Here is a 12846-nt window from a genome sequence, read left to right as displayed (position 1 = left end):
TAGAGTCTCAACACATGAATTTTGCAGGGACACATTCAGTCTATATATCAACTTGAATACACATTTCCCCAGGAAGACATACAAATGACCAAAAAGCACATGAAAAGTTGTTCAACACCCTTGGTCATTATACAAATACAGATAAAAACCACAATGAGATACCACTTCACATGCATTAGGGTGGCTATAATGAAGAAAACAAAATAATAAGTACTGACAAGGATATGCAGAAATAGGAAACGTCACACATTGCTGTTGGGAATGTAGAGTGAGTGGTACAAACACTGTGGAAAATGGTATAGAAGTTCCTCAAAAAAAATAAACATAGAAATACCATATTACCTAGTAATTCCACTACTAGGTATATATGCAAAAGAAATGAAAGCATATGTCCACACAGAATCTTGTACATGATAGTAGCCTTTTTCATAATAACCCAAAGGTAGAAATAATCCAAATGTCTGCCAAAAGATGAATAGACGAGCAAATTGTGGTATTTACATACAATAGAATATTTCTCAGCCATAAAAGGAATGAAGTACTGATGCATCCTACAACTTGGATAAGCCTCAAAACATTACACTAAGTGAAAGAAACCAGGCACAAATGGTCACAATTGAATGATGCCTTTTACATGAAATATTCAAGAAAGGCAAATCCATTCGGATAAAAGGCCAATTAGTCGTCACCAGGGAAATGAAGATGATTACTTCTGGGGTGTTCTGTGCTGACGAAAAATTTTGAAACAGAGAGAGATGGAGTTGCATAATATTGTGAAGGCATTAAGTGACTTGTACACTTTAAAATGGTTGTTTATGTTATGTGAATTTCACCTCAATTAAAAAATTTTTAATTTTATTTTACATTTTTATAAGATGCATTTGTGCATTCGAGGTATAATCAGCATTATTTTAGTTCCTGAAAAAAGTTAAAACATGTAAAATGTCAAGCTAATACATATCAATGATTCATAAGCAGGAGCTATTTTTGTTAGCATCATTCCACTGTGATAAGGAGACCTGTATACTATCTTGTATACCACAATAAATAGATTTTTCGGTAAATTATGTTATCTAAAAGATTATAAAATAATGATATACAAGAATGGGCAAAACTTGTGTTGAGTTTTAAAATATGCTAACGAAATTTGCATTTCTAACACATATTATATAAAGCAGTATAATGCAGGAGTTATGGCAAAGATTTTGTAGTCTGACCAACCAGCTTTATACCAGCTATGTGACCTTTGGCAATTTTCATGTCTCCATAAATTTCAATTTTTTCATCAATAAAATGGGAGCAATAATGCCTAATTAACATGTATGTTTAACAGAAAATGCCTGTCATAGAGCCTAAGGGATTATTAAACATAAGCTATAACACATGATTACCTAATTCAACTTAAAATTTATTAGTGCATTCAATAAAAATATATTTATTACCTACTACATGCTGGGTACTAGGCTAGGCGCTGGAAAAGTTTAGATGAAAGGCTTATTTCTATCTGCCAGCAGTTTGAAATCAGTTGATTTGGGGGTGGGGAACCATGGAAAAGGAGATGAGTTGAGGAAGCATGACTAAGAAAAAAACTGATGAGCAGAAAAAATTGATGAGCAGAAAACAGGTATTAAATTCAGCAAGAGATTGATGTGAGCAAAATGGCTGATGCAGAACTTAGGAGATAGAAAGGATATTTCACAAATGATGGAGCTTAAGCATTGGACAACATGAAAAGTTTGGTACTAACTGGAAAGGGACATGAAGAAACTCTATGATGAGGGAAATGTTCTGTATCTTATTACAGTACTAGTTATATATATGAGTTAAATATGTATAACTGTATACTTTATATCGATGCATTTTACTGTTTGTAATTAAAGACATAATGACATAATTAAAGACAGAATGACAGACACACATGCACACATACAGATATATATATTCTTTTGAATTACAGGCAAACTGGTCCTCAAAGACTACTGAAAAGGCAGACACAATACCTATTGGATACCATGTGACCATTTAAATGAGGCAATATAAAACCTAATCCATTGTTTTGCTCTTAAGTCACTTGCAGATTGTTTCATTATAAGAAAACTATATTATGGGACGCCTGGGTGGCTCAGTCAGTTAAATGTCCGACTTTAGTTCAGATCATGATCTCACAGCTCATGAATTCAGGCCCCAGGTCAGGCTCTGTGCTGACAGCTCAGAGCCTGGAGCCTGCTTCAGATTCCATGTCTCCCTCGCTCTCTCTGCCCCTCCCCCACTCACACTCTGTCTCTCAAAAATGAATAAATGTTAAAAAAAAAAAACCTTTTTTTAAATAAGGAAACTCTATTCCCAATTACAATTCATAATTCAATCTATTTATATATCCAAGATGATACAAATCTTAATTTTAACTTGTCAAATTCCATGAATTTGAGAATTCTGTAAAATATTGGGAAATTTTAATAAAAATCTAGGATTTTGCATCCATTCTCAATTTTAATTTCTTAGTCAAGTTAAAAACCAAAAGTGAAAGCAGTAGATGATAAATTACTGATGTTGAACACATTATGGGCACAATGTATACAAGGAAACTTCTGGGGTGATATGTTCATTATCTTGACGGTGGTATTGTTGTGATCATTTCTTGGGTGCATATATTTGTAAAACGTGCCAAACTACATACTGTAAATTTATCCACTTTACTGTGTATCAATTATACCTTTAAAAAGTACATAAACAACATCCAAACATAAATATACACACACCCCCAACAAGTATGCTAAAACTAATAAGCCTGACAGAACCAAATTTTGTGAGGCTATGGAGCAACCATGATGTCATAGATTGTTGGCAGGAATGCAGAATGGTACAAACACTTTGCAAAGGCTTGGCAATTTCTTACAAAACTAAGCACACATCAGTTTTTGACCAAGTAATTCCATCCATAATTATTTACTCAAGAGAAATGAATACACAAAAGATTGTTCAAGAAAGTTCTTAACAGTTTTCTTCATAACAACTAAAAACCAGAAATAGCTCAGATGTCCGTCAGCCAGCGGGAGGATGGATAAACAAAATGCAGTATCTATACAATGGAATACCACTCAGCAATAAAAAGGAACAAACTATTTATGCACTCAATAACATGGATGGGTCTCAAATACTATGTTAAGTAAAAGAAGGCTTACACAAGAGTGCACATGTATGATCCTATTTATATGAAAAAGCAAAACTAATCTATGACAAAAAAGCACAACAGTGATTGCCTCTTAGGAGTGTTGGGAAGACCAGCAAGAAACAGAATAACCTTTTCTGGAGTGATGATAAAATTCTATATCTTGAAAGGGTTTATTTGGCTTATGCAGAAATACATACTGGCCAAAACTCATGGTAGGGTGGGTACACTAAGATTTGTGCATTTCATTATAAATTTTACTTCAAAATGAAAAAAAAGAATTGTAAATAAATACTGACTAGCTAATGACATGTATGCTCAAGTGTTTGGGGCTAGGATATGCTAATGTCTGCTGCTTTAAAATGCAACAAAACATGGCTTGATGGATGGACAGATAAGTGATAAGCCATGTATAATGACACGTTAACAGAATCTAGGTAGTGGGTATTCCTTGTACAATTCTTCTAACTCTTCTATAAGTTTGAAAAATCAGTTTGTAAGATCGTAGTGATACCATTTTTTTGCACATTTATGTATCTGTGTTTCCTGGACATGTATATATGAAGTATATGCATGTGTATGTTTATGTGTGGTATATTCAACTGCTCCCTCTCAAATCAGATCCTTCCAATTCACTTAAAAAATACTCAAGTTGCTCCTATTCCCAAATAATACAAAACAAACAAAAAGAAACTTCCTCAAAATCTTATCCTCCTTCAGCTACTACTAGATCACTCTTGTTCCTTTCAAAGCCACATTTCTTAGAGAGGTAAACACACTTCCTATATCTATGCCTTCACCCTATCTTATCTGGCTTGTGATTCCCCCACCTCCCAAATTCCAGAAAAATAGCTCTTGTTCAAGATACCAATACTTTCCAATGTCACTAAATCAAATGGGCATTTTAAAATCCTCATCCCTTGAAGAATGTAAAATAACAAATTGACTTTTTAAAACTTTGAAATGAGGGAAGCAAACTTTATATGGTTTGTAAACCAAGCTTTTTTGAGAGGGGGGAGGAAGGAGGGAGGGAGGGAGAGAGAGGGAGGGAGAGGCAGAGAGAAAGAGAGGGGGAGAGAGAGGCAGAGAGAAAGAGAGGGGGAGAGAGAGCACATGCATGTACATGAACAGGGAGGGGCAGAAAGAGGGGCAGACTCCTTGCTCATCACAGCGTCCAATGCAGGGTTCGATCTCACGACCATGAGATCATGACCTGAGCTGAAAGCAAGACTCAGATGCTTAACCAACTGAGCCACACAAGTGCCCCTGTAAACCAAGCTTTTTTAAAAATAAAAGCTCAATTTCATAATATAGCCAAGTCAGAATGTGAGAAGGGGAAAGCTTAAAGGATGATATCAGAAAAAGGGGGAAAAAATGAAGATTATACTATAGTCCAAATGGTAAATGCCACTAGGAAAATTTCATAGACCATTTTCACCTAATTCTACTGTATTTTTGAAATTCTACTAAACTTATGAACTACTGTTAACATTTCTTCAACTGGTTTACTCACTGTATCTATAGAAACTCCATCTTAAATGAATCTCCCAAATCACCTATTTATGCAGAAATTTTTTCTTAACTTTTTTCAATGTTTATTTACTTTTGAGAGACAGAGCAAAAGCAGGGAAGGGGCAGAGAGAGAGAGAAGGAGACACAGAATCCGAAGCAGGCTCCAGGCTCTAAGTTGTCAGCACAGAGGCTGAGATGGGGCTCAAACCCATGAACCGTGAGATCATGACCTTAACCGACTGAGCTACCCAGGCACCCCTATTTATGCAGAAATTATTACCTGAGTGACAAGAATAATAACCAGAGATGTTATTCTCCAAGGATGAAAAAATCCAGCGAAGTATCAAAACTAGTATAGAAACTATGTCCTAATCTTCAGAAGATAAGCCCTCAAGCTTGTCACAGCACATTTGTAACACAATTCAAAGCCTTTCAATGATTTTGGTGTATCGGGTAACAGAAAACTGTACAGTAAATTCACTTTTAAAATATATATCATAAAATAAGGGGAATTTCTTTATAACATGGACTTCAGAGATGAAAGACAAATTTGAGCTTAAAACATGCAAAAGAATTTGAATTGTATTTAGTAGTTTTAGTGGGAGGAGATTCCCAGATACTCCCCAAAACAGTCACTTTTTGTAGCACACTCGTGTTTCTGATTTTGCAGATACTCAGGCAATGGGTAGTCAAAGAATTGCTGGAAAGTATATATAAATAAATAAATAAATAAAGTATATGTAAAGATAGTCACAGAGGGACTTTATCATCTATTTTCCTCTGGTATTCATCTATATACCCTGGTCACAGATGATAGTTTCCTAAAGGCTCCTTTCTTTATTCTTGCCACCTATTCTCCTGAGAAAGTAAATTTGCTTATTCCACAAGCAATTATTTAGCACCTTCAACGTGCAAGCCTAGAACTGTATGCATTGCCTGGGCTGAAAGGGACAAACAGTATGGCTAATGGTAATACACTACAATTATTGAAGGACTTAATTTTACTCTAACTTTTTACATCAGAGCTTTATACATAATTGTATTAGACTATTTTTAAATGTTAAAATTAGTTGTTCACTTACCTTTGAGTTCCACTAACAATGCAAGTGTCATGAAGAAGAAAATAGCTTAAATTCAATTATAAGGAAGGAAACATGGAAGGATTTAATCACAAACGAGACAAACAACCCTGAAAATCCAGAGTGATTGTATAGTATAAAGTCTAGCTTCAGAACTCTAATCTTTTTGGATCACAAACCTTTGTGAAAAGCAGCTTCTGACAGGGCTCCCAATAATCCCCAACTGTTGGTATCCACAGCCTTGTTAATCTCCCCCCTTGAGTAAGAGCTGATCTTAGCACTTGCTTCCAAAGAAGCAAATATGGCAGGGTTCCTGGGTAGCTCAGTAGGTTAAGTGCCTGACTCTTGATTTCAGCTCAGGTCATGATCTCATGGTTCTTGAGATCTAGCCCCAAGTTGGGGCTGCTTGGGATGCTCTCCCCTGCCTCTCCCCTACTTACATGTGCACCCGCTCTTGCACTCTCTCAAAAATAAATAAACATAAAAAAATAAAGAAGCAGGGGCGCCTGGGTGGCTCAGTGGGTTGAGCAACCGACTTCAACTCAGGTCATGATCTCACAGCTTGTGAGTTCAAGCCCCGCGTCGGGCTCTGTGCTGACAGCTCAGAGCCTGGGGCCTGCTTCGGATTCTGTGTCTCCCTCTCTCTCTGCCCCTAACCCACTCACATTCTATCTGTCTCTCTCAAAAATAAATAAACATTAAAAAAAATAAAATAAAAAATAAAAAAGCAAATTTGGCAAAAGTGAAGGGCTATCTCTTGTGTGATTAGGTTACAAAAGACCACAAAAGAGGGTAAGTGCTCTCTCTTACCCTCTAGCTCTCTCTGACGAAGCATGCTGCCATGTTATAAGAAACTCTATAAAGAGGCCCATGTAGTAAGGAACCAAGGGAAGCCTTCACCAATAAATAGCTCACAGTGAACCGAATCCTGCCAACAACCATGTGGCCAGGAAGGGAATCCTCCCTAATCCAACCTTGAGGTGACTGCTCCCTTCTGAGAGGTGGAGCCAGAGGACCCAGCTAACCTATACCTGAATTCCTGACCCACAGAAAGTAATGATCAATGTGTACTGCTGTATGCTGCTAAATTTTGGAGTAACTTGTTACACAGCAATAGATAACTAGCATATATCCCCTCTGAAGAAAAGTACATCTGTAGGGGCACCTGGGGGGCTCAGTCAGTTGAGCGTCTGACTCTTGGTTTCGGCTCAGGTCATGTCATGGCTTGCGAGTTTGAGCCCCGTGTCGGGCTCCACGCTGACAGCACGGAGCCTGCTTGAGATCCTCTCTCTGCCCTTTCCCTGCTCACACCCTCTCTCAAAAAAAATAAATGAACTTAAAAAAAATAATAAAAGAGGGGTGCCTGGGTGGCTCAGTCAGTTGGGCATCCAACTTCAGCTCAGGTCATGATCTCATGGCTCGTGAGTTCAGGCCCCAGGTCAGACTCTGTGCTGACAGCTCAGAGCCTGGAGCTGCTTCAGATTCTGTGTCTCCCTCTCTCTCTGCCCCTCCCCTGCTCCTGCTCTGTCTGTCTCTCAAAAATGAACAAACACTAAAAAAAAAACAAAAAAACTTTTTTTAATTAAAAAAAAGAAAAGTATAGAAGTTTACAAATTCTGGCACATATTATGGGGAAATAGGAAGCCTCTCTGAAGTCCACCAATAGAACTCCTAGTGGTCCAGGGATCCCAGATCAAGAAACTTCTGATATGATAAACTCTAAACAATATACATAAAAGTCCTGCAGAAAATCAACTTAATTATGCTAGTAACTTAACAAATGTCAGAATACCTTCTTTCCATACAGTATTGCTAAGAAAGTTCAATTATTTTAAATATAAGCTGATATCTTAGTACCACTATTACCAAAGGTAAAATCAAGTCAAGTTATACCAAATCATTATTTTCAGTAATGTATTTCATAGATACTAAATAAGTACTGAGTATAAAATAATGACTAAACACCATCCTAACTTTGAGAATTTTCCTGTTCAGTGTGTGAGAAACATAGGTACACACAAAATAGCCATTATAAGATTTGGGAGTACAAATAAAGAATTGTATATGGTATCTACTCATGGACATAATAAAATGACTTTAATGAATTTTAATTATAAAGTAATTTTAAAAAATACCTGTACTGTTTTCCCAAGTCCCATGTCATCACCAAGAATACATCCTTTTCCTTGGATGAAGTGTGCATAGAGAAACTGGGCTCCTTCCCTTTGGTAGTCTCTCAAATACCTGTTAATAGTATAAGGAATAGAGTCTCCGTCTTCAGATAATGGAAAAGCAACGGCAGATGATGGAAATTTTCGGTCTGGGAAATAAGGTTTTTCCAAATCTTCATCATCAAATATAAAATTCCTGGAGCAATCTTTAACAGATTTAACTTCATGAATTCTTTTAAGAGGTACTTTCCTTTCTTGAAAATCTGAATATAAGATGATTGCAAATGATTTCCCATTTTCATCCACTGTGACAGATTTTATGCTTGCTTCACAAAGTGTCTCATTATCTGGAGAAGGGGCAAGACATCTTTCTCCTGGATGCCATATGTCTGTAATAATACAGAAGAAAATAAAATTTCCAAATATAACTTATAAAGTAACCCCCCATTTAACCACTGCTATGAGAAAAAAAAAAATATAACTCACACAAATACCCTTTCCAAATTACTGAAACAAGATAAGTTATAACACATATAGATATCTTCCTAAAATATATTATCAGATATTCTCCTATAATAATCAGAATAAAGGGTATATAATTTATTTCCAGTTGTTCTCACCCTGGCTGTCTGTCATAATCTCCTCAAACATGCTTGAACACTAAACCACAGTGGTTTAGCGGATATGGGCCATGGGCATCTGGTTTTATTACTTTGGCAGATATTGTTGAATTCAAAGGGTGATTCTGATTCACAGCCATGGTTGAGAACCACTGGCTGAGATATTCATGATGATTCATGAACATTATATATATTATTCATGATATGATAGACTAATAGTAAACGGGACTTGATAATGAGTAAGCTAAAATCCTCTAGACAGCAACACTTTTGTGATTCTTGTGTCTGCTTTTTTAGTTATCCCATTGCCTTTCTCTGGAGACAGCTGTGTCTTCTTATCGTCAATATTGCTGCTTCTAAACCATTGCTTGAAATTGTATACAACTAACCAAGGCAATCTCCAGTTCAACTACAAAGTTATGTGTGCCAGCTTTGTCACAGCTTTCTTCCCTTCTAGGTTTTGAAGGGTTCCAGTTCTTAAAAAAGAGATGAATTCTAAGATCTCTTTCTGCTAAGATTCTATTACTGTTTGAAAATTCTGACCCCTTTCTATATGTGTATTTATCCCATCCTTAATTGTACAGCTTTCTGTTTTATTTTCTATTCAGAAAATACAGCACTATGACTAGGGAGGGGAATATCTTTAGAGCATACGGCTAGTATAATTAAAAGACATGAATAGAGGAAATAAAGTAAAAATAATTTTCTAAATGGAATTTCTTATAACAAGAACTCCAGAGGAATTATATGGCTACAAGTGTATGAATAATAGGAATTTTTTTTTTTTTTTAAGTAGGCCTCACACCCAGTGTGGAGCCTAATGCCAGGCTTGAATTTACCATCTTAATTGCAGAATTAAGACCTGAGCTGAGATCAAGGAGTTGGATGCTTAACTGACTGAGCCACCCAAGTACCCCTCTCAAATATTTCTTATTGAAATCAGACGATTATTGGTAGTTTCTTAGGGTCTTTCCAATGATTTCTTGTTAGGTTTTTATGACATTCATGATTATAATATGACTCGTATATCTATACTGTCTTGAGCATGAATAGCTCACTAAGCTATTCCTCATCGATTGTTCCTCAAAAGTAAAGTCATTATTCCTACCAACTTTAGTAAGGTTGTTTTACATAACAATCAGAAGTACACCAAGAAAAATCTGTTCTCCTACTCTGATCTCTGGATCCACACAATTTGAGAATTGTCACACAATTCTAAAAACATAGTTTAACGTGAAACTAAAACCTGGATCCACCGTAGAGGGCTAACAGATAGATCGGTGGGCTCTATTTTCATAACAGTACTGTTTGAGCCTTCAAACCTCTATTAACCCCTATAGCAATTCTTAACACATTTCTGTTTCACATGATTTGTTTGCCTATCCAGAAAATGCTTTCTAATTTTTAGGCTTAAGTCATTAATGTGTGTACTATTCAATGTATGTTTTAACATCAATTATCTGCCAAATACTGTACCACACAATAGGTATAAAATGAAAAAAACCAATGTCAAAAATAATGATTAAACCTTACTCAGAACTAGTCTTTCCTAATCTCGTTAAATGGCATCATCACCTAGCCAACTTGTCATGGTAGAAAACATTCAGCCAGTCCTTATTCCTCTTTTTATATTACTCCCTACATTCACCACCTCAGAAAGTCCTGCTGGTTCTACCTCAAAATATATCACTTTCCTTCACCATGCTACCACCTCTCTAAAACAACTGTTGGCAAACTTTTTCTGTAGAGTCAGATTTTAGCTATTTGTTATTTTAGTTTTGCAGACTATACTGTCTCCTACCCTTGTAACACAAAAGCAGGGACAGAAAACACATAAACAAATGTGCCTGGTTAGTTTGAGGGAAGGCTGGAATCTCTCTGTATCAAACTCTAAAACAAATAGTTTAAACTGGGAGGATTTCCTGTTGGATTGGAGAGTCATCTTTAACTTCGTTTCCTCCTGTCCTTCATTCCAAACTGGCCTCCTCGCTGTTCCTCAACCATGGCAAGCATGCTCCCACCTCAGGGCCCCAGAGCATTCTTTCTGTTCCTTCCACCTGCACTCTCCCAAAATATCCAAATGACTGACTCATTCACTTCATTCAGGTCTCTGCTCAAATGACATCTCCTAAGAGGTGCTTTTTCTGACCACTGAACCTAACACTCGCCACCACTCTTACTTTACCCTGCTTAATTCCATTTTCAGAGAAAAATATGAAATGTTTGTTGTTTATCTCAACTTCGTTCCCTAGAGCAAGGACTTAACTTTGTTCACTGCTATATCCTGGGCACCTAGAACAATGTTTGAATCTCAAATACTTATAGAATTAACAAATACATATAGCTAACATGTGAATACTGATGTGTGCCAGGCATGTGCTTTAGATGCAGTAGTTCATTTAAGCCTCACCACCACCCTTTCATTAGTTCATGTACGTAATATTGTTAGTTTCATCTTACAAATGGTGAAACAGATAAAGGCTAACCAGCTTGCCAATGGTTACACAGCTAAAAGCTGGCAGATCCTGGATTTGAACCAAGCAATCTAACCCTGTAGCTACCACCGGTACCATTCACACATGGACGAACAAGTCCCTGGAACTGAATGGTCCCTGCCCCTTTTAACTGAGAGATGAGCATCCCAGTCCCTACAAGCTCCATTCAGCAGCTTCATTACTTAGTTCATCTGCCAGGCTTCTATGAGCGCTTATATTTGTGATCCCTGAGTTATAGCGTCATCAATCCCCAGCATTCAGAGTTGAGGCTTGTTGTATAGACCTCTAAACTTCTGCTCTGAATTCTTCATCTATTTAATAAGATCGATATCTTCCTCAAAGGAAAGCATGTAGATAAACAATCAGCATATTGCTGGGCACAGCATTCAGTATCTGATAGCTTTTACTGTATCACTTTTAATAATGAAAGCTATTAATTTGGGGGGCAAGAAGGCATCCCTTTTGACCTGTAGCAGATAACCACACCCTCTTTAAACTCTCTCTTGATGGCCCATTAAAGGTTGACCGTAAGGCTCTTACTCAGTACATCATATATTAAGCTCTTTGTGAAATAAAGTGAACTGAGTATCTCAACCTTTAGTCACCTACGTCACAAATTTCTACCATTCGCTAAGAACTGGGGCATATAAGGATAAAGAATAAACATACCATATATTTATTGAGTGCTTACTATGGGCCAGAGCTGGGTCACGTTAAGTGCTTTGCATACACCATCTTATTTAGTAATCACAAGAACTCAGCAATGATCTCAATTTTACAGATGAGGAAACTGCCCAAAGTTTCTCAGCAACTGTCAGAGCCAGCACTAGATCCAGTCTGACTCCAGAGTCCAGGTTCTCAACACCAAGTCCCAAAGAACTGGTCCCAGACTCCAGGAGCCACTCAGAAGAGCCACGGGTAAAACCCCAACCCCAAGAGAACTGGCAGGAATGGGTCCAACACGGCGCAATAAAGACAGGTGTCTGGGTGGAGAGGTGAGCTCCGAGCTTGTTGTACCTTTGCCGGCGGCTTCCGCGCGAGGCTTGGGGGCAGAGGCATCCATCTGGCCAAGGGGAGGGGCTGGGCGGCCTGGTTGCGTAGAACACCCAACAGGAGGCCGAGGACCCCGAGGAGGCGGCAGGCGGGAAGACCACTTCCTGCAGCCCTCCGTACATCGCCCCCCCTGAAGTGCGACGCCGCGGGACAAAAGGGAGCACAGGTGGGGCCCTAGAGAGAAGGGATGGCGGCGTCCGAGGCAGCGGCAGAGCCGGAGGGCGCTGTGTTGGCTGGCAAGGCGGCGCTCACCTACTCGTCTCGAATTCGGCCAGTGGGGGAGGGGGGAACAGCAAGCCAGCAAGGGACCCCTCACCCTCCCTCTCACAGTTGGCCCTCCCTGTCTCTACTTTCCCCAGCAATTTCCAACCCTAAATCGGAAAATCCCGCGAGATCAGGCTCCTGAACTGTCATTGGGATCTCGCGATAACAAAATCTTGGTTCACAAGGGCGGAGCAATCTGCCTGCCATCTTTGCTCCGGGAAGCCGGTGAAAGGTTCGCGACAGTTGCAATTATCGCGAAGTTTAAGATGGCTTTCCTTCCCCGCGCGGAGCTGGCAGGATACAAGGAAGCCGGAAGACAGATGTGGGCTAACACCTACCGTGGTCTTTTAAGGGCAGACCTATAGCGGGAGACCAGCTCCGCGATCGTGGCCCGCTGGTTTATGTTTGGTGCTTCCCCGTGTATGCACACGCCTTGGAACCTGAGGTGGCGAGTGATTCCCTCCTGGAGTGCTGTCTCAGCCG

General features: G+C 38.6%; 1 protein-coding gene across 4 annotated transcripts in view; it reads right to left on the bottom strand.

Moving 5' to 3' along the window:
* The window catches only part of ERCC6L2 (ERCC excision repair 6 like 2), a 139217-nt gene extending 126578 nt beyond the window's left edge, over nt 1-12639 (bottom strand). For 2 of the 4 annotated variants that reach the window (XR_006966298.1, XM_047103100.1), the window contains exons 1-2: nt 12064-12639; nt 7896-8320 (exon numbers count right to left, since the gene is read on the bottom strand). Coding sequence is in view for 3 of the 4 variants with exons in the window: in XM_047103100.1 (XP_046959056.1) it covers nt 7896-8320; nt 12064-12109 (471 nt within the window). In the remaining variant the exon portion in view is untranslated. The remainder of the gene's footprint in view (nt 1-7895; nt 8321-12063) is intronic. The other 2 variants (XM_047103092.1, XM_047103085.1) reach the window with 2 other exon arrangements.
* Nucleotides 12640-12846: the final 207 nt, after the last annotated feature.

The sequence above is a fragment of the Lynx rufus genome, unplaced genomic scaffold, assembly GCF_022079265.1.
Source record: "Lynx rufus isolate CCGP_SWC_20201006 ecotype Redwood Valley unplaced genomic scaffold, mLynRuf1.p SCAF_10, whole genome shotgun sequence".
In the NCBI taxonomy this organism is placed as follows: Eukaryota; Metazoa; Chordata; class Mammalia; order Carnivora; family Felidae; genus Lynx; species Lynx rufus.
This window is presented reverse-complemented; position numbering and strand designations above follow the sequence as displayed.